Below are 23,460 nucleotides of genomic sequence, written 5' to 3'. Positions count from 1 at the left end.
TTTTTACACTTTAGTGTAATTTCAGTTGCTTGCCTGCTGCCAGTGTGTGTCAGGCCCGCTTCCACTGACTGTAGTGTGCCCACTGCCAGTGCCAACCACTGATACCGGGTGGCACAGTAGCTTGCCGATAAATAAGGCATTTAATTTTTAGACAGTAGTCTAAATTCAGTTGCTTGCCTGCTGCCAGTCAGTGTGTCAGGCCCTCTTCCACTGACTGTAGTGTGCCCACTGCCAGTGCCAACATCATACCTGATCGTATACACACACTGGATGTTTTAAAGCACGTTATTCCAAACAATTTAGGAATGTTAGTTGATTTATGCCCTTTATGGATTAAAACCCGACTCTGCGTCCACTACGTAATTTTCCATGGGAGTTTTGCCATAGATCCCCCTCCGGCATGCCACAGTCCAGGTGTTAGACCCCTTGAAACAACTTTCTCATCACTATTGTGGCCAGAAAGAGTCCCTGTGGGTTTTAAAATTCGCCTGTCTATTGAAGTCTATGGCGGTTCGCCCGGTTCGCCAGTTCGCGAACATTTGCGGAAGTTCGCGTTCGCTGTTCGCGAACTGAAAATTTTATGTTCGCGACATCACTAATCCCTATCACTGACGATCCGTCTAACCCTCTGGTATTGTGAATATGGGATAGATTCATTGATGGTTGCTGGGTGACTACTTGAAAAGGACAGTAAACTGTTCCTATCAGTTGATTTCACAAATAAATCCGTCTGTATCTTACCTTCTTTGTCCCTAGTCACCCAGGTATCCAAAAAGGAAATTCTATCAGAACTATGGTGTACAGTGAATTTAAGTTCATCCCAGATGGAATTTAAATACGTGGTAAATTCCGTAAGGGATCGGACGTCGCCTCGCCATACGCAAAAAATATCGTCGATGAATCGACGCCAAAATATACAATGTTGATGATATAGAGGACTAGAGTAAACAAATTGACACTCAAAAGAAGCCATATATGTATTTGCGTATGGCGGCGCGACGTTCGATCCCATCGCGGTCCCACGGCACTGCTGATAAAAAGAATCTTGAAACAAAAAATAATTTTGCTCAAGGACTATTTTCAAAAGTTCCAGAAAAAATTCCTTTTCTGCCTTTTTGTATGTGCTTGTGCCTAAGAGACCCGCGACTGCATTAATTCCTTTTTCATGGATAATAGATGTATAAAGACTGCACACGTCTAAAGTGACGAATATGCAGCCTTCATCCACCTAGAGAGAGCTAATTTCAGATAGAAAGTGGCCAGTATCTCGGATATACGATGGTGCTAGTTTAGTTAGAGGGGTTAATACCCTCTCCAAAAAAATAGCTGGATTTGAAAGTATGGAGTCAGTGGACGCCACTATCGGGCGACCTGGTGGATTAATTAGTGACTTATGCACTTTTGGTAGAGTGTAAAACACCGGGGTAATCGGATGTTGATTTATAAGAAAGTCCCCCAATTTGGCGTCCACCACTTCATTCTCTTTGGCTTTATCTACCACTCGCTGTAAAATTTCTTTGATATGGTAGACTGGATCACTATTTAGCATTTTATAAGTACTACTATCCTGTAGTTGTTGTAAAATTTCACTAACATAATATTCTTTGTCTAAGATAACGATGGCCCCCCCTTATCTGCAGGTTTTCGCAATTTGCGTCTAAAAGCTCAATTTGGTGGTAATGAAACTACTGGTGATGTGGAACAGGTGGAGGATAGCTCTGTTACTACTATGTTAACTGTTAAACAGTTTAATTTGAGAGTTAAAAGTAATTATACACCTCCCAGGACGTATCATCCAGTTGAGACATTTGTTAAATTGGTGCAAAATGATGTCGATAAATTGTTGCAACAATGTAAACAAGGAAAGTTACATGTAAATTATAATTTACCTGTGGAGGAGAAACATGCCCTTGACTCCTTATTAAAGGAGAAATCCTTAATAATAAAACCTGCAGATAAGGGGGGGGCCATCGTTATCTTAGACAAAGAATATTATGTTAGTGAAATTTTACAACAACTACAGGATAGTAGTACTTATAAAATGCTAAATAGTGATCCAGTCTACCATATCAAAGAAATTTTACAGCGAGTGGTAGATAAAGCCAAAGAGAATGAAGTGGTGGACGCCAAATTGGGGGACTTTCTTATAAATCAACATCCGATTACCCCGGTGTTTTACACTCTACCAAAAGTGCATAAGTCACTAATTAATCCACCAGGTCGCCCGATAGTGGCGTCCACTGACTCCATACTTTCAAATCCAGCTATTTTTTTGGAGAGGGTATTAACCCCTCTAACTAAACTAGCACCATCGTATATCCGAGATACTGGCCACTTTCTATCTGAAATCAGCTCTCTCCAGGTGGATGAAGGCTGCATATTCGTCACTTTAGACGTGTGCAGTCTTTATACATCTATTATCCATGAAAAAGGAATTAATGCAGTCGCGGGTCTCTTAGGCACAAGCACATACAAAAAGGCAGAAAAGGAATTTTTTCTGGAACTTTTGAAAATAGTCCTTGAGCAAAATTATTTTTTGTTTCAAGATTCTTTTTATCAGCAGTGCCGTGGGACCGCGATGGGATCGAACGTCGCGCCGCCATACGCAAATACATATATGGCTTCTTTTGAGTGTCAATTTGTTTACTCTAGCCCTCTATATCATCAACATTGTATATTTTGGCGTCGATTCATCGACGATATTTTTTGCGTATGGCGAGGCGACGTCCGATCCCTTACGGAATTTACCACGTATTTAAATTCCATCTGGGATGAACTTAAATTCACTGTACACCATAGTTCTGATAGAATTTCCTTTTTGGATACCTGGGTGACTAGGGACAAAGAAGGTAAGATACAGACGGATTTATTTGTGAAATCAACTGATAGGAACAGTTTACTGTCCTTTTCAAGTAGTCACCCAGCAACCATCAATGAATCTATCCCATATTCACAATACCAGAGGGTTAGACGGATCGTCAGTGATAGGGATATGTGCCAAATAAGATTAGACGATATGACCAATAAATTTAGAGAGCGAGGCTACCCCCCTGATCTATTGAAAATACAGCGTAATAAAGCTGAGACTACACCACCGGATAGAACTAAGAAAGAAACAAGGATCCCCTTAGTAATTAAATACCATCCTTGGTCCCAGCGCCTGAGGACTATTGTTAATCAACATTGGCACATATTATCCAAGTCCTATCCACGGATAGGAGAGTTCCAGAGGCCACCCATGATATGCTATAAACGGGCAGAAAATATTAGGGATAAAATAGTCCGGGCAGATGTGGGAAGTAATAAAATAGAAAGAGGACAGAGTTTTTTATCTACACCTAGACGGGGCACTTTTCCTTGTTTAAATTGTGTCAATTGTTCCAGCGTCATAAAGGGTTCATGTTTTTCCCACCCTCACTCAGGTGAAAATATTCCAATAAGGGGCACGTTCACCTGTGATAGTAGATTTGTGGTTTACATTCTTAAATGTCCATGTGGATTATTATATGTGGGGGAAACCTCGATGAGAATGAAGGACAGACTAAGTAAACACAAATCTACTATCCGCAAACAGAATTTATTACTTCCAATTCCCCTTCATTTTCATGATAAAAAACATAATATCTCGCAGTTGAGGTATCAGATTATTGAAGGTGTATCATTAACCCGTCGAGGGGGTGATAGAAATAAATTGTTATTGAAAAGAGAGGCTTACTGGATCCATCGTCTTCAGACAATGGAGCCCAGGGGCCTCAATCGTGAGTACAATGTGTCCTGCTTCCTATAAGGCATTCGGCTTTATGCAATTAGATAAATATATTTCTCTTTTTCTTCAGCGTGATTAATCACTGCCAAAATGGACTATTGGACTGAAAATCTTCGCCAGTATAGAGTGGATATGTTTATGCGAATTTTTTTATGCAAATTTTTTTATGCGAATTTTTTATGCGAATTTTTTTTTGCAAATTTTCTAATGCGAATATTTCATTGCGATTATTTGATATGCGAATTTTTAGTTAATGAGGGAGGCGGAGCTCCTCTGATGATGTCAGTTCCTTAGTGTCTCATTTATGTATAAATAGCTGGAGTGTAAGATGTTTCATTGCAGTCTGATGAAAGCACATTTGTGCTGAAACGCGTCACTATGCCACTTGAATATGTGACTGAATAAATCTACATTGTGATCTACATCTGCGAAGTGCCGGTCTTCTTCTTTGATACAGTAGCACTAGTGATTTAATTTTTTTTATATAAAAATATATATACAGTCAGGTCCATTGATATTGGGACATCGACAAAATTCTAACATTTTTGGCTCTATACACCACCACAATGGATTTGAAATGAAACGAACAAGATGTGCTTTACCTGCAGACTGTCAGCTTTAATTTGAGGGTATTTACATCCAAATCAGGTGAACGGTGCAGGAATTACAACAGTTTGCATAAGTGCCTCCCACTTGTTAAGGGACCAAAAGTAACGGGACAATTGTCTTCTCGGCTGTTCCATGGCCAGGTGTGTGTTATTCCCTCATTTTCCCAATTACAATGAGGAGATAAAAGGTCCAGAGTTCATTTCAAGTGTGCGATTTGCATTTGGAATCTGTTGCTGTCAACTCTCAAGATGAGATCCAAAGAGCTGTCACTATCAGTGAAGCAAGCCATCATTAGGCTGAAAAAATAAAACAAGCCTATCAGAGAGATAGCAAAAACATTAGGCGTGGCCAAAACAACTGTTTGGAACATTCTTAAAAAGAATGAACGCACCGGTGAGCTCAGCAACACCAAAAGACCCGGAAGACCACGGAAAACAACTGTGGTGGATGACTGAAGAATTCTTTCCCTGATGAAGAAAAAACCCTTCACAACAGTTAGCCAGATCAAGAACACTCTCCAGGAGGTAGGTGTATGTGTGTCAAAGCCAACAATCAAGAGAAGACTTCACCAGAGTGAATACAGAGGGTTCACCACAAGATTTAAACCATTGGTGAGACTCAAAAACAGGAAGGCCAGATTAGAGTTTGCCAAACGACATCTAAAAAAGCCTTCACAGTTCTGGAACAACATCCTATGGACAGATGAGACCAAGATCAACTTGTACCAGAGTGATGGGAAGAGAAAAGTATGGAGAAGGCAAGGAACTGCTCATGATCCTAAGCATACCACCTCATCAGTGAAGCATGGTGATGGTAGTGTCATGGCGTGGGCATGTATGGCTGCCAATGGAACTGGTTCTCTTGTATTTATTGATGATGTGACTGCTGACAAAAGCAGCAGGATGAATTCTGAAGTGTTTCGGGCAATATTATCTGCTCATATTCAGCCAAATGCTTCAGAACTCATTGGACAGCGCTTCACAGTGCAGATGGACAATGACCCAAAGCATACTGCAAAAGCAACCAAAGAGTTTTTTAAGGGAAATAAGTGGAATGTTATGCAATGGCCAAGTCAATTACCTGACCTGAATCCGATTGAGCATGCATTTCACTTGCTGAAGACAAAACTGAAGGGAAAATGCCCCAAAAACAAGCAGGAACTGAAGACAGCTGCAGTAGAGGCCTGGCAGAGCATCACCAGGGATGAAACCCAGCGTCTGGTGATGTCTATGCGTTTCAGACTTTAGGATGTAATTGACTGCAAAGGATTTGCAACCAAGTATTAAAAAGTAAAAGTTTGATTTATGATTATTATTCTGTCCCATTACTTTTGGTTCCTTAACAAGTGGGAGGCACATATGCAAACTGTTGTAATTCCTACACCGTTCACCTGATTTGGATGTAAATACCTCAAATTAAAGCTGACAGTCTGCAGTTAAAGCACATCTTGTTCGTTTCATTTCAAATCCATTGTGGTGGTGTATAGAGCCAAAAATGTTAGAATTGTGTGAATGTCCCAATATTTATGGACCTGACTGTATATATATATACAGTACAGACCAAAAGTTTGGACACACCTTCTCATTCAAAGAGTTTTCTTTATTTTCATGACTATGAAAATTGTAGATTCACACTGAAGGCATCAAAACTATGAATTAACACATGTGGAATTATATACATAACAAACAAGTGTGAAACAACAGAAAATATGTCATATTCTAGGTTCTTCAAAGTAGCCACCTTTTGCTTTGATTACTGCTTTGCACACTCTTGGCATTCTCTTGATGAGCTTCAAGAGGTAGTCCCCTGAAATGGTTTTCACTTCACAGGTGTGCCCTGTCAGGTTTAATAAGTGGGATTTCTTGCCTTGGTTGGGACCATCAGTTGCGTTGAGGAGAAGTCAGGTGGATACACAGCTGATAGTTCTACTGAATAGACTGTTAGAATTTGTATTATGGCAAGAAAAAAGCAGCTAAGTAAAGAAAAACTAGTGGTCATCATTACTTTAAGAAATGAAGGTCAGTCAGTCAGCCGTAAAATTGGGAAAACTTTGAAAGTAAGGGCTATTTGACCATGAAGGGGAGTGATGGGGTGCTGCGCCAGATGACCTGGCCTCCACAGTCACTGGACCTGAACCCAATCGAGATGGTTTGGGGTGAGCTGGACCGCAGAGTGAAGGCAAAAGGGCCAACAAGTGCTAAGCATCTCTGGGAACTCCTTCAAGACTGTTGGAAGACCATTTCAGGGGACTACCTCTTGAAGCTCATCAAGAGAATGCCAAGAGTGTGCAAAGCAGTAATCAAAGCAAAAGGTGGCTACTTTGAAGAACCTAGAATATGACATATTTTCAGTTGTTTCACACTTGTTTGTTATGTATATAATTCCACATGTGTTAATTCATAGTTTTGATGCCTTCATAGTCATGAAAATAAAGAAAACTCTTTGAATGAGAAGGTGTGTCCAAACTTTTGGTCTGTACTGTATATATATATATATATATATATATATATACTAGCAGAAGGACCCAGCTTCGCACGGGTATATTTTATCTATTTCATTTAATGTTTGTGAATGTCATTAAAAGATAGACAGTATCCCCCATAACAGTTAGATCTACAGCACCCCGCCCCCTTAACAGTGACCTCCACAGCCCCCCACCCCTTAACACTGACCCCCAACAGTGCCCCACCTCCAGAAACACGTCCAGAAGACTCCCTATGGACAACTGATCATGTCCTCAAAAGTCCCCCTATATCTGCCAGATCTTTAACAACCTGGTGATCTCTAACATGTTTTTTCTTCTCTTTTCCCCCCAACTCCACTTTAGGCACTATCATGCCTATTATCCAACCAGTTATACTAGTACTGTTACTGGCTAGTTATATTGTTATTTCTTACGTTTTAGGATGTATATTGATCTGCGGACCCTTTAAATCCCTGCAGAAAGAAACAATACTATATGCTTATCCGTATTGTCCAATGGGTTCTGGATGTGTGCCCCTTGTGGTGAAAGGCGATGAAGCAGGCCCACTTTCTCTATGATATAGTATGGCGGATTTACAAATTACCTCTTACAATGTAAAAGGTTTTAACGCCCCTTCCAAACGCTGCCAAATTATCTCTGAATTAAAAAAGATGGGCTGCTCCGTCGCTCTCTTCCAGAAGACACATTTCAAATTCAATCACTACCCGAACCTCTCCCACTCTTATTTCCCCACTTGGTATCATTGCGGTACTAACTCATCCGCTTCTAGAGGAGTCAGCGTGGGCTTTAGTAAAAACACCCCATTCACCTACAAGGATCACATTCAGGACCCCGAGGGCAGATTTATCTCGTTAAAAGGTAATATAGCAAATCAGATATATACGTTTATTAATGTGTATGCTCCAAATGTCAACCAGGCTACATGGCTCCATAAAATTCTCTAGATGATGGATCATTTCAGTGAAGGAGTGACCGTCATGGGAGGTGACCTTAACCTCATTTTGGTCCCCCCAATAGACTCTTCCTCCAAAAAGTCTGCTGTCTCAAATAAAGCCCTTTGCAAATTAAGAAAATCTTTCCATGACAGGCGCCTGGTTGACATCTGGAGAACCCTAAACCCAACGTTAAGGATTACACATTCTATTCCAATCTGCACAGTTTATACCAGCGCCTGGACTATCTTTTAGTTTCATCCGAGCACATTCAGTTATGCTCTAAGGCCCAGATTGGCTCTATTAGCCTATCCGACCATGCCCCTATATGGATTAACATACTTACCCCCGACAGGCCCACTAAAACATTCAGATGGAAACTTAACGAACAATTGATCCAAACACCAGAAAACAAGGAAAAGGTCCTTAAATGGCTGAGAGACTTTTTCTCTTCCAACGACACCCCAGGTATCCACCTCTATACCCTATGGGACACCCACAAAGCTTATATCCGAAGTCAACTTATAAGTTTAGGCTCCTATACAAAAAAAATAAGACTTGCCCATATTGACTCCCTCCTGAAAAATATTAGAGATATTGAAACCCTTCATAAAAGATCCCTGTTAGACACCCATTTAACAAAACTAACGCTCCTCAGAGCTGACCTAAAAAACCTTTTTAATACCCAATCGGCTAAATATTTCCTGCATGCACAATATAAATACTTCGCCCAACGCGATAAGGTGTCCAAATTTATGATGTCTAGAATCAAAAAAAGGAAGGCCCAAAACTTCATATGCAAAATCCGCAATAATGAAGGTAATATGCTCACTAATACACAAGACATAGCCCGGAGGTTCTCAGCATTTTATCGCTCCCTTTATAACCTACCCTCTCAGGAAAATGTTACCCCGAATATTACACAACAGGACTCGATAAAACTTTTCCTCCGTTCTATTAACATACCCCAAGTAAATGAAACTCAGATTAAAGCCCTAAGTTCCCCATTCACTGGCAAGGAACTTCTCCTAGCGATTAGGCAACTCCCAAAAGGAAAGGCCCCCGGCCCTGATGGGTTCCCTACTCTTTATTTCCGCTCTTTTAACTCCGTCCTCCTGCCGCACTTGCTTAAAGTCTGTAATCGAACTCTTCATGGCGACGCTCTCTCCCATGAGATGGCAAAAGCTAATATCACTATTATCCCCAAGGAAGGGAAAGACCCCACTGATTGTGGCAACTACCGCCCTATTTCTCTATTAAATTTAGATCTAAAACTCCTAGCTAAACTACTAGCTAACCGCCTAGCCCCTATTCTTCCCCAACTTATCCACAGAGACCAAACAGGCTTTATCAAGGGAAGGGAGGGAAAAGACAACACAGCAAGGGTATTAAACGTCCTGCTACATGCCTCAAAATTCCATCTTCCCTTAGTCATGGTCAGCACCGATGCCGAAAAAGCATTTGACCGAGTACATTGGAATTTCATGTACAGCACCATGGAACAATTTGGTATTCCTATTGCCTTTCTACGCTCTATCCAAGCCATGTACACCAGTGCCTCGGCGTCGGTGCTGATCAATGACACCATCTCCCATCCTTTTCCCATAAGCAATGGAACTAGACAGGGGTGCCCCCTATCTCCCTTGATTTTTGTCTTGATAATATAATCCCTCCTCATCCTCATACGTTCAGAGAACGCTATCAAAGGCCTTAAACTTGGCGATCAGGAACATAAAATTGCAGCTTTTGCTGATGACCTCCTGATAATGTCCTCCAACCCTGAAACCTCTCTCCAACTTATATACTCCATTTTAGAGAAATTTAGCTTTCTTTCCAACTTTAAAATAAACATGAAAAAATCCCACATCCTTAGTATAGGGCTCAATCATAGACACAGATCCAAATTAATTCTTTCCTCCACCTTTAACTGGGACTCTCCCTATATAACATATTTAGGAGTTAAGATCCACTCTGACATAACATCACTATATAAACTAAACTATGTCCCTCTATTAAGCTCTATCAAATGTCAATTAAAAGCCTTAAACCCTCCCTTACTATCTTGGTTTGGACGTAAAAATATGGTCATGTCTCTCGTCCTGCCTAGATTAAATTACCTTCTCCAGGTCCTTCCCATACCTATACCCAACTCCTTTTTTCAATCCCTGGAGAAATACATTCGCTCCTTCATATGGAACATCAAAAAAGCAAGAATTAATATCAACACCTTACAGAGACCTAGAACTCAGGGAGGTATAGGTCTTCCTAACCCCCTTTTATATAACAAAGCCATACTTCTTTCCAGAGCCTTGGACTGGTTCAGAAACCCTGACCATAAGTCTTGGGTTGATATGGAAACACCTGCCTACCTCACGACCCTAACGGCCCTATTAGTAGATCCTCTCCATAGTATATTCCTTGCCTTTAAACATAATCTCTTGGTGTCAGCTACCCTCAAGGTGTGAAGATGGTTCCAAAACTCAAATTGGGGTTTCCCGTCTCCCTCCCCCCTTGCCCAAATCAGAGATGTGATTGGCTTAGCCCCTTTAGAACTTAAACAAAGCGTACCCAAAAACCTACGCTCCTCAGAAGTCCCTATCCTCACCATATTGTTAAAGAGTGAGAGGGGACTACTGGACCGAGAAGTCCTCATCTCATTCCTACCTGAGATCAAATCTCACCCCCATATGCTCTCTTTCCTGGTTACATATATCAACAAAAATATTCCTCTGAGCTCTCTTCTCAGACCTCTCACCTGGTTTGAGAGCCTCATCCACAACCTCCCTCCCCCGAAGAAACCTATATCCTCACTTTACAAGTATCTTAGTACAACTATTTTAACCCCCAAACCTTCCTTTATAAACCAATGGGAAAGAGATTTGAATATCCACTTCTCACCTGAAGAGCAACTCCTACTATTTAAAATGCCTCATATATCCTCAAGATGCACCAGAATCCAAGAGAATGGATATAAAGTGTTAACTAGGTGGTACAAAACACCACATTAGCAGTGGTTCTGACATCTGCTGGAGATGTGGGGTAGGACGTGGAACCATGTTTCATATATGGTGGACTTGCCCCCTGACCTATGACTGGTGGAATAAAATCTTTAAAAAATGCAACAAAATTTGCCACTCTAGTGTCACCCCATCACCTTTATTGGCTTTATCAGGTCTAGTACGTGACCATAAGACAAAATCCCCCCCCCCTCTTCAAGATCCTAATCATATCTGCCCGACTTTTGATCCCTACACAATGGTTGACAACAGATACCCCTTCTTTTGACCACTGGTTCAATAAAGTCGACTCTATTTATAGGTTTGAGGAGATAGCAGCATGGGAAAATAGATCCCACCATAAATTTATGACTCTCTGGGATCACTGGAGATCTTTTAGAGGTTTCCATTGACTTAGTCATCTAAACCACCTTGCCTTATAGAAATACTTATACCTAGGGCCCTCTTCCAGAACCCGGATAAGAATTCTACAAAATATAGCTCTGTTAACATACATCCTCAGTGTTGTGTTGTTCGTTTTATACTTACTATTTGTTACCCAAACAATCTATGTATAATGGGAGCTCACTCCTCCTAATCCAATAAATCGATACAAATGTAACTGATATATTTATTTTACAATAAAGCTTTTGAAAAAAAAAAAAAATAATTAAAAAAATAAAAAATAAAAATTATTGGTTTGAAAATTCAAACTTGTAGTGATAGTGAAGTAATTGTATTCAATTGCTCTGTTACACTGTTGGGTGACCTAAAGAAATGTATTCTGTTTATGACACGGGCACTGCCTCACTGTTAAGGAAATTAATTGTTGACTATTGGCAGTTTAATTGACACCTGGTGGGTGAACACAAATAATGAGGAGAACATCAAATAAGGGAAGTGGCCCAGGTCATGGTGGTGGAGCTCCTGTTGAAGGGAGAGGACGTGGCCGTTCTGCGCCAGCTACTAGGGATGAGCGAACCCGAACTGTATAGTTCGGGTTCGTACCGAATTTTGGGGTGTCCATGACACGGACCCGAACCCGAACATTTTCGTAAAAGTCCGGGTTCGGGTTCGGTGTTCGGCGCTTTCTTGGCGCTTTTTTGAAAGGCTGCAAAGCAGCCAATCAACAAGCGTCATACTACTTGCCCCAAGAGGCCATCACAGCCATGCCTACTATTGGCATGGCTGTGATTGGCCAGTGCAGCATGTGACCCAGCCTCTATTTAAGCTGGAGTCACGTAGCGCCGCACGTCACTCTGCTATGATCAGTATAGGGAGAGGTTGCAGCTGCGACGTTAGGGCGAGATTAGGCAGATTAACTCCTCCAAAAGACTTTATTCTGTGATCGATCTGCAGCTGTGGATCATTGAAGTGCTATGATTGACTTGCTCACTTTTTTGAGGCTGCCCAGAGCATTTTTAGATCACTTTTTTTCTGAGGTGATCGGCGGCCATTTTGTGACTTGTGGTGCGCCAGCACAAGCTATCACCAAGTGTATTTAACCATCGATAGTGTGGTTATTTTGTGCTATATCCTACATCAGCTGCAGGCTGAGCCTGTGTCACCGAAGTGCATTTAACCATCAACAGTCTGGTTATTTTTTGGCCATATACTACATCAGCTGCAGGCTGAGCCTGTGTCACCGAAGTGCATTTAACCATCGACAGTCTGATTATTTTTTGGCCATATACTACATCTGGTGCAGGCTGAGCCTGTGTCACCCAAGTGCATTTAACCATCAACAGTGTGGTTATTTTTTGGCCATATATTACATCAGGGGCAAGTTGAGCCTGTCACCCAGCGCCTAAAAAATAGACCTGACATTTCTATTCAACCAAATCTGCACAGTTTTAGCTGGTCAAGTTATTTGTAGTGACCGTAAAAGCACACTTTTTTTTCTGGGTTGAAAAACCATTCTCAAAATAACTAGTTTCTGGTATTTGAGGCCTACTTGAAATCTATCCCAAAAAGAATATCTTACATTGAAGCTAGTGATAGTGTCATTCAGAAAAACCTAAGACACACGCTAGCGTGCAGATAGAAATCTGATTCTGTGATTAAACCTATACCTGTCACACAGCGCAAAAAAAAACAGGCCTCACATCTCTATTTAACCAAATCTGTACTGTTTTAGCTGAGGCAGAGGAGGAGCAAGAGGTCGCCAACGCAGCTGTGTCACGGCCAGCTCCTCTGAGGGCAGGGTTAGCATGGCAGAGATGTGGAAAAGTTTTGTCACCACGCCACAGCTAACTGCACCACCACCTGATACGGAACGTGTTAGCAGGAGGCAACATTTCACTAACATGGTGGAACAGTATCTGTGCACACCCCTCCACGTACTGACTGATGGTTCGGCCCCATTCAACTTCTATGTCTCCAAATTGTCCACGTGGCAAGAGCTAGCCTTTTATGCCTTGGAGGTGCTGGCCTGCCCGGCGGCCAGCGTTTTGTCTGAACGTGTATTCAGCACGGCAGGGGGCGTCATTACAGACAAACGCAGCCGCCTGTCTACAGCCAATGTGGACAAGCTGAAGTTCATAAAAATGAACCAGGCATGGATCCCACAGGACCTGTCCATCCCTTGTGCAGATTAGATATTAACTACCTCCCCTTAACAATATATTATTCTACTCCAGGGCACTTCCTCATTCAATACTATTTTTAATTTCATTTTACCATTATATTGCGGGGCAACCCAAAGTTGAATGAACCTCTCCTCTGTCTGGGTGCCGGGGCCTAAATGTGTGACAGTGGCCTGTTCCAGTGGTGGGTGACGTGAAGCCTGATTCTCTGCTATGACATGAAGACTTATTCTGTGCTGACATGAAGCCAGATTCTCTGTTACGCGACCTCTCTCCTCTGCCTGGGTGCCTGGGCCTAAATATGTGACAGTGGCCTGTTCCAGTGGTGGGTGACGTGAAGCCTGATTCTCTGCTATGACATGAATACAGATTCTGCGCTGACATAAGGCCAGATTCTCTGTTACGGGACCTCTCTCCTCTGCCTGGGTGCCTGGGCCTAAATATGTGACAGTGGCCTGTTCCAGTGGTGGGTGACGTGAAGCCTGATTCTCTGCTATGACATGAAGACAGATTCTGTGCTGACATAAGGCCAGATTCTCTGTTACGGGACCTCTCTCCTCTGCCTGGGTGCCTGGGCCTAAATGTGTGACAGTGGCCTGTTCCAGTGGTGGGTGACGTGAAGCCTGATTCTCTGCTATGACATGAAGACAGATTCTGCGCTGACATAAGGCCAGATTCTCTGTTACGGGACCTCTCTCCTCTGCCTGGGTGCCTGGGCCTAAATGTGTGACAGTGGCCTGTTCCAGTGGTGGGTGACGTGAAGCCTGATTCTCTGCTATGACATGAAGACAGATTCTGCGCTGACATAAGGCCAGATTCTCTGTTACGGGACCTCTCTCCTCTGCCTGGGTGCCTGGGCCTAAATGTGTGACAGTGGCCTGTTCCAGTGGTGGGTGACGTGAAGCCTGATTCTCTGCTATGACATGAAGACAGATTCTGTGCTGACATCAGGCCAGATTCTCTGTTACGGGACCTCTCTCCTCTGCCTGGGTGCCGGGGCCTAAATGTGTGACAGTGGCCTGTTCCAGTGGTGGGTGACGTGAAGCCTGATTCTCTGCTATGACATGAAGACTTATTCTGTGCTGACATGAAGCCAGATTCTCTGTTACGCGACCTCTCTCCTCTGCCTGGGTGCCTGGGCCTAAATATGTGACAGTGGCCTGTTCCAGTGGTGGGTGACGTGAAGTCTGATTCTCTGCTATGACATGAATACAGATTCTGCGCTGACATAAGGCCAGATTCTCTGTTACGGGACCTCTCTCCTCTGCCTGGGTGCCTGGGCCTAAATATGTGACAGTGGCCTGTTTCAGTGGTGGGTGACGTGAAGCCTGATTCTCTGCTATGACATGAAGACAGATTCTGTGCTGACATAAGGCCAGATTCTCTGTTACGGGACCTCTCTCCTCTGCCTGGGTGCCTGGGCCTAAATGTGTGACAGTGGCCTGTTCCAGTGGTGGGTGACGTGAAGCCTGATTCTCTGCTATGACATGAAGACAGATTCTGCGCTGACATAAGGCCAGATTCTCTGTTACGGGACCTCTCTCCTCTGCCTGGGTGCCTGGGCCTAAATGTGTGACAGTGGCCTGTTCCAGTGGTGGGTGACGTGAAGCCTGATTCTCTGCTATGACATGAAGACAGATTCTGCGATGACATAAGGCCAGATTCTCTGTTACGGGACCTCTCTCCTCTGCCTGGGTGCCTGGGCCTAAATGTGTGACAGTGGCCTGTTCCAGTGGTGGGTGACGTGAAGCCTGATTCTCTGCTATGACATGAAGACAGATTCTGTGCTGACATCAGGCCAGATTCTCTGTTACGGGACCTCTCTCCTCTGCCTGGGTGCCGGGGCCTAAATGTGTGACAGTGGCCTGTTCCAGTGGTGGGTGGCGTGAAGCCTGATTCTCTGCTATGACATGAAGACAGATTATGCGCTGACATAAGGCCAGATTCTCTGTTACGGGACCGCTCTCCTCTGTCTGGGTGCCAGGGCCTAAATGTGTGACAGTGGCCTGTTCCAGTGGTGGGTGACGTGAAGCCTGATTCTCTGCTATGACATGAAGACAGATTCTGTGCTGACATCAGGCCAGATTCTCTGTTACGGGACCTCTCTCCTCTGCCTGGGTGCCTGGGCCTAAATGTGTGACAGTGGCCTGTTCCAGTGGTGGGTGACGTGAAGCCTGATTCTCTGCTATGACATGAAGACTGATTCTGCGCTGACATGAAGCCAGATTCTCTGCTATGGCATGAAGAGACTGATTCTCTGCTGACATGAAGCCAGATTCTTTGCTATGGCATGAAGAGACTGATTCTCTGCTGACGTGAAGCCAGATTCTCTGCTATGGGACCTCTGTCCAATTGATATTGGTTCATTTTTATTTTTTTTATTTTTATTTTAATTCATTTCCCTATCCACATTTTTTTGCAGGGGATTTACCTACATGTTGCTGCCTTTTGCAGCCCTCTAGCTCTTTCCTGGGCTGTTTTACAGCCTTTTTAGTGCCCAAAAGTTCGGGTCCCCATTGACTTCAATGGGGTTCGGGTTCGGGACGAAGTTCGGATCGGGTTCGGATCCCGAACCTGAACATTTCCGGGAAGTTCGGCCGAACTTCTCGAACCCGAACATCCAGGTGTTCGCTCAACTCTACCAGCTACATGTTCCTCAGGTGCGAGTAGGTGCCAGAACCTGTAGTGTTATTTGTTATTTGGTAGGCCCCAATGCCGCTCTACGGATGGTGAGGCCAGAACAAGTACAGGCGCTAGTAGATTGGGTGGCTGACAGTGGATCAAGTTCCTTCACATTGTCTCCCACCCAGTCCACTGCAGAAAGCTCAGAGTTGGCGCCTGCAGCCGATGTCCATCAGTCTTTCACCTCACTCCCTTGCAAATCAGCCAAGCAGTCTGAGCCCCAAGTCATGCAGCAGTCTCTTATGCTTTATGTTGACTCTGCTGGAAGGGTTTCCTAGGGCCCTCCACCTAGCCCTGCCCCAGAAGTGGAAGACATTGAATGCACTGATGCCCAACCACTTATGTTTCAGGATGAGGACATGGGACGACCACCGCAGCACGTCTCTGATGAGGACGAAACACAGGTGCCAACTGCTGCGGCTTTCTGCAGTGTGCAGACCAACAAGGAGGGCAGGGGGGGAAGACTGGGTGGAAGATGATGTGGAGGACGATGAGGTCCTAGACCCAACATGGAATGAAGGTCATGCCAGTGACTTTCATAGTTCAGAGGAAGAGGCAGTGGTCACACCAAGCCAACAGCACAGCAAAAGAGGGAGCAGGGTGCAAAAGAAGATCGGCCGTCTCAAAGACAGTACGCCTGCTACTGCCCACCGCACCCAGGGACTGAGCACACCAAAGCCAGCTCCAAGGAGTTCCCTGGCATGGCAGTTCTTCACACATTGCACTGACGACAAGACCCGAGTGGTTTGAACGCTGTGCCATCAGAGCCTAAAGCGAGGCATTAACGTTCTGAACCTTAGCACAACCTGCATGACCAGGCATCTACATGCTGAACACGGGCTGCAGTGAAGTAAGCACCTTAAAAACCAAGAAAGGGCTTAGGCCCCTCCTGCTTCCTCTTCTGCTGCTGTCTCGGCCTCTTCCTCCACCTCTGGAGTAACATTGTCACCTGTCGCCCAGCAAACAGAGGATGTGCCACCAACACCACCACCTCCATCACTAGCCAAACTCTCGATAATATACTCTCTCATGGCTGTTCTTTATGGTCCAGAAAGGTTATAAAACCTAGATTTAAGCAACTTAACTCCGGAAATAAGGTTGATAGGACAATCATATTCCCGATGCGGAGGTAAATTCTGGCATCCACTTTCAGAAAATACAGATGGAGCAGGGATAGCACTCCAGCTCTTAACTCAAATTTCTTAACTCATGGGTTATCTTGAGACAAAAGACATTGAAAAGCAATTGAAGGTGTTTGCTTAGATTAGATAACACAACTCAGAAATCTGAGAAAACAGGAATGTTAACTCTGCTTCATCCATACATCAGCAAAATCAGATATAAAAGAGGGTAATGTTTTAGTGGGTAAAGCAGAAAAGATGTATTCAGACAATTGTCAACGCAATAATCGCCCCAATCCAGAATCTGTCTAGCTTGCCAATCGATGGTTGGATTGTGCCTGATTAACCACGGCAAACCCAGAACCAAAGGAGCAGGGAGACCCTCCAACACAAAACACGAGATGAATTCCTGATGAAATTCACCCACTCTTAAGCGGATGTCATGCACAATCTGAGAAAAACACTTCTGAGTTAGAGATGCAGAATCAATAGCAAAAATGGAAATGTTTTTCTCTAAAGCACTTGGAGACAACCCGTGCATGCGGACGAACTGGGCATCTATCAGGTTCACCCCTGCCCCACTGTCGATAAACACCTCAATCCCCACAATCTTAGACCTTAGCAGTTAGGAGAAATTAGGTACTACCAGGCAAAGACAAATGCACATTTTCTGACTCTTCTCAGATGGGAATTAAAAGTCCCCTTTTTTTTTTCTTTTTGAGGCTGAATGCATGGATATACATCGATAAAATGTCCTTTCTGTCCGCAGGAAAATGTAAGTCAATGGGGACGGATCCGTTTGAAGTTGACACAGTATGGCTCAATTTTCAAACGGATCCGTCCCCCATTGACTTTCAATGTAAAGTCTGGACGGATCCGTCTGAAGCTACTTTCGCACTTAGAATTTTTTCTACAATATAATGCAGACGGATCGGTTCTGAATGGATCCCAAGTCTGCATTATATGAGCGGATCCGTCTGTGCAGACCCCAGACGGATCCGCTCTGAACGGTAGTGTGAAAGTAGCCTTAATAAATGTGCCCCTATGTATAATCAATATATCCTGCTCTTCCATATTCTCTGTGATCCAAACATACGGAGGAGCGCAGATTGTGTACACTGGTCACCAATGCACCAATGTCTATTCTTACAACAGGTCACATTCCTTCATAATTTATTATAGGACAAGAGCACATTTAACCCTTACACATACAGTGCTGTAGGCTTGTTGGTGGCAGCGAGAGACCTGAGAGGCAGAGCACTCTGTAGTCTGTACACTGCCCCCCCCCCCCCCCCCCCATTGGATTCGGGCCAACTGACATTCCCTCATTCCTGAACTGCCTGACACAAAGTCAAAAATAGAAGGCGTTGGACTAGGAGAAAATTAACCTTTGTGATTCTCTGCAAACTTTTTTTTTATATTTGCACTGTTGAATGTATAGTATGCTAACGTAAAAATACTAAATACTGCAGCTTACTAAAGGGTTAACGTAACCCTCCCCTTCTTGTGGCATTTTTCTAACATCCAGAGATGTAAAACCTGTAGGGATCTAGTCCTGCTCACGTAGGTGCTTGAGTTGTTACGGTGCGCCACAATCCTCTGTGAGTCTGTCCTGATTTTGTTTGTTTTTAGATTTTATTACAATGTATCACTGCAGGTAAAATGTATTAATCTTTACTCCAGACTGCTTAACCCTTTCAACCCTGGGCCAGTTTTCACCTTCCTGCCCAGGTCATTTTTTGCAAATCTGAAATGGTCAAATTATGTGGTAATAACTTTGGAACGCTTTTACTTATCCAAGCCATTCTGAGATTGTTTTCTCGTGACACATCGTACTTCATGATAGTCATAAATTTGAGTCAAAATATTTCACCTTTATTTATGAAAATAAACCAAATTTACCAACAATTTTAAGAAATTTGCAATTTTCAAAATTTCAATTTCTGTGCTTTTAAAACAGAAAGTGATCCGCATAAAATATTTATTACTTAAAGGGAGTCTGTCAGCACATTTACCCCTTTTTAACAGTTCCCATAGCGGTAGAGGAAGAGGCTGGGCTGGGGATAAGAGCGGAAGAGGCAGAGCTGCCTGGGTACCAACGCGGTGGACGCCGCCCCTGGGCACTTGCGAGCCCTCATTTACATATGCATCAAAGTTCGTTTTTGGCAGTTTTACAAGTCCACAAAAGCATATAAAGGTACCGTTTCAATCATTTGTGTTGCGGCTACAGCGCTATGGGAACTGTTAAGGGGCAAATGTGCTGACAGACTCCCTTTAACATTCCCAATATGTCTGCTTTATGTTAGCAACATTTTGTAAATGTCATTTTATTTTTTTAGGACTTTAGAAAGCTTAGAATTTTAGAAGCAATTCTGAAAATTTTTACTAAAATTTCCAAAACCCACTTTTTAAGGACCAGTTCAGGTCTGAAGTCACTTTGTGGTGCTTAGGGTTCTTTCACACCAGCGTTTTTCTTTTCCGGCACTGAGTTCCATCATAGGGGCTCAATACCGGAAAATAACTGATCAGTTTTATCCCCATGCATTCTGAATGGAGAGAAATCCGTTCAGGATGCATCAGGAGGTCTTCAGTTCAGTCACTGAATGGCGTTTTGGACGGAGGAAATACCGCAGCATGCTGCGGTATTATCTCCGTCCAAAATTCCGGATCAGTTGCAGGAATGCCGGATCCGGCATTCATTTACATTGAAATGTATTAGTGCTGGATCCGGTTTTAAAAATACCGCAATGCCGGATCCATCCTTCCGGTAAAATTGTGAAAAAATTATATAATGGATCCGTTTCTACGGATGACATCCGGAGAGACCGATCCGTTCTTGCAATGCATTTGTAAGACAGATCCGCATTTGAAAGTAGCCTTAACCACCTCCGGACCGCTGTACGCACAGACGCGTCCTGGAGGTGGTTGATTCATTCCTCCTGGACGCGCCGGCGCGTCCTCTCGCGAGACGCGAGATTTCCTGTGAACGCGCGCACACAGGCGCGCGCGCTCACAGGAACGGAAGGTAAGAGAGTTGATCTCCAGCCTGCCAGCGGCGATCGTTCGCTGGCAGGCTGGAGATGTGTTTTTTTTAACCCCTAACAGGTATATTAGACGCTGTTTTGATAACAGCGTCTAATATACCTGCTACCTGGTCCTCTGGTGGTCCCCTTTGTTTGGATCGACCACCAGAGGACACAGGTAGCTCAGTAAAGTCCCACCAAGCACCACTACACTACACTACACCCCCCCCCGTCACTTATTAACCCCTTATTAGCCCCTGATCACCCCTAATCACCCCTGATCACCCCATATAGACTCCCTGATCACCCCCCTGTCATTGATTACCCCCCTGTCATTGATCAACCCCCTGTAAAGCTCCATTCAGATGTCCGCATGATTTTTACGGATCCACTGATAGATGGATCGGATCCGCAAAACGCATCCGGACGTCTGAATGAAGCCTTACAGGGGCATGATCAATGACTGTGGTGATCACCCCATATAGACTCCCTGATCACCCCCCTGTCATTGATCACCCCCCTGTCATTGATTACCCCCCTGTAAAGCTCCATTCAGACGTCCGCATGATTTTTACGGATCCACTGATAGATGGATCGGATCCGCAAAACGCATCCGGACGTCTGAATGAAGCCTTACAGGGGCATGATCAATGACTGTGGTGATCACCCCATATAGACTCCCTGATCACCCCCCTGTAAAGCTCCATTCAGATGTCCGCATGATTTTTACGGATCCACTGATAGATGGATCGGATCCGCAAAACGCATCCGGACGTCTGAATGAAGCCTTACAGGGGCATGATCAATGACTGTGGTTATCACCCCATATAGACTCCCTGATCACCCCCCTGTCATTGATTACCCCCCTGTAAAGCTCCATTCAGACGTCCGCATGATTTTTACGGATCCACTGATAGATGGATCGGATCCGCAAAACGCATCCGGACGTCTGAATGAAGCCTTACAGGGGCATGATCAATGACTGTGGTGATCACCCCATATAGACTCCCTGATCACCCCCCTGTCATTGATTACCCCCCTGTCATTGATCACCCCCCTGTAAAGCTCCATTCAGACGTCCGCATGATTTTTACGGATCCACTGATGGATGGATCGGATCCGCAAAACGCATCCGGACGTCTGAATGAAGCCTTACAGGGGCATGATCAATGACTGTGGTGATCACCCCATATAGACTCCCTGATCACCCCCCTGTCATTGATCACCACCCCTGTCATTGATCACCACCCCTGTCATTGATCACCACCCCTGTCATTGATCACCCCCCTGTCATTGATCACCCCCCTGTCATTGATCACCCCCCTGTCATTGATCACCCCCCTGTCATTGATCACCCCCCTGTCATTGATCACCCCCCTGTCATTGATCACCCCCCCTGTCATTGATCACCCCCCTGTCATTGATCACCCCCCTGTCATTGATCACCCCCCTGTCATTGATCAACCCCCTGTCATTGATCAACCCCCCTGTCATTGATCACCCCCCTGTCATTGATCACCCCCCTGTAAGGCTCCATTCAGACATTTTTTTGGCCCAAGTTAGCGGAATTATTTTTTTTTTTTCTTACAAAGTCTCATATTCCACTAACTTGTGACAAAAAATAAAATCTCACATGAACTCACCATACCCCTCACGGAATCCAAATGCGTAAAATTTTTTAGACATTTATATTCCAGACTTCTTCTCACGCTTTAGGGCCCCTAGAATGCCAGGGCAGTATAAATACCCCACATGTGACCCCATTTCGGAAAGAAGACACCCCCAGGTATTCCGTGAGGGGCATATTGAGTCCATGAAAGATTGAAATTTTTGTCCCAAGTTAGCGGAACGGGAGACTTTGTGAGAAAAAAATAAAAAATATAAATTTCCGCTAACTTGTGCCAAAAAAAAAAAAATTCTATGAACTCGCCATGCCCCTCATTGAATACCTTGGGGTGTCTTCTTTCCAAAATGGGGTCACATGTGGGGTATTTATACTGCCCTGGCATTCTAGGGGCCCCAAAGCGTGAGAAGAAGTCTGGTATCCAAATGTCTAAAAATGCCCTCCTAAAAGGAATTTGGGCCCCTTTGCGCATCTAGGCTGCAAAAAAGTGTCACACATCTGGTATCGCCGTACTCAGGAGAAGTTGAGGAATGTGTTTTGGGGTGTCTTTTTACATATACCCATGCTGGGTGAGATAAATATCTTGGTCAAATGCCAACTTTGTATAAAAAAATGGGAAAAGTTGTCTTTTGCCAAGATATTTCTCTCACCCAGCATGGGTATATGTAAAAAGACACCCCAAAACACATTCCCCAACTTCTCCCGAGTACGGAGATACCAGATGTGTGACACTTTTTTGCAGCCTAGGTGGGCAAAGGGGCCCATATTCCAAAGAGCACCTTTCGGATTTCACTGGTCATTTACCTACTTACCACACATTAGGGCCCCTGGAAAATGCCAGGGCAGTATAACTACCCCACAAGTGACCCCATTTTGGAAAGAAGACACCCCAAGGTATTCCGTGAGGGGCATGGCGAGTTCCTAGAATTTTTTATTTTTTGTCACAAGTTAGTGGAAAATGATGATTTTTTTTTTTTTTTCATACAAAGTCTCATATTCCACTAACTTGTGACAAAAAATAAAAACTTCCATGAACTTACTATGCCCATCAGCGAATACCTTGGGGTCTATTCTTTCCAAAATGGGGTCACTTGTGGGGTAGGTATAATGCCCTGGTATTTTAGGGGCCCAAATGTGTGGTAAGGAGTTTGAAATCAAATTCTGTAAAAAATGACCAGTGAAATCCGAAAGGTGCTCTTTGGAATATGGGCCCCTTTGCCCACCTAGGCTGCAAAAAAGTGTCACACATCTGGTATCTCCGTACTCAGGAGAAGGTGGGGAATGTGTTTTGGGGTGTCATTTTACATATACCCATGCTGGGTGAGATAAATATCTTGGTCAAATGCCAACTTTGTATAAAAAAATGGGAAAAGTTGTCTTTTGCCAAGATATTTCTCTCACCCAGCATGGGTATATGTAAAAAGACACCCCAAAACACATTCCCCAACTTCTCCTGAGTACGGAGATACCACATGTGTGGCACTTTTTTGCAGCCTAGGTGGGCAAAGGGGCCCATATTCCAAAGAGCACCTTTTGGATTTCACTGGTCATTTACCTACTTACCACACATTAGGGCCCCTGGAAAATGCCAGGGCAGTATAACTACCCCACAAGTGACCCCATTTTGGAAAGAAGAC

General features: G+C 44.0%; 1 protein-coding gene across 3 annotated transcripts in view; it reads right to left on the bottom strand.

Annotated features, from left to right (window-relative positions):
• LOC120992292 (phospholipase A2 inhibitor 25 kDa subunit-like) overlaps window positions 1–23,460 on the bottom strand; it is a 598,293-nt gene that overhangs the window by 21,227 nt on the left and 553,606 nt on the right. For 2 of the 3 annotated variants that reach the window (XM_040421206.1, XM_040421197.1), the window contains exon 3: window positions 20,106–20,112. The exons of the other annotated variant lie outside the window; for it this stretch is intronic. In XM_040421206.1, coding sequence (XP_040277140.1) covers window positions 20,106–20,112 — 7 coding nt within the window. The remainder of the gene's footprint in view (window positions 1–20,105; window positions 20,113–23,460) is intronic. 3 annotated transcript variants of the gene reach the window in all.

Source organism: Bufo bufo, chromosome 1 (assembly GCF_905171765.1).
Source record: "Bufo bufo chromosome 1, aBufBuf1.1, whole genome shotgun sequence".
Classification (NCBI taxonomy): Eukaryota; Metazoa; Chordata; class Amphibia; order Anura; family Bufonidae; genus Bufo; species Bufo bufo.
Note: the sequence above shows the minus strand (reverse complement) of the source record. Positions and strands in the feature narration are given on the sequence as shown.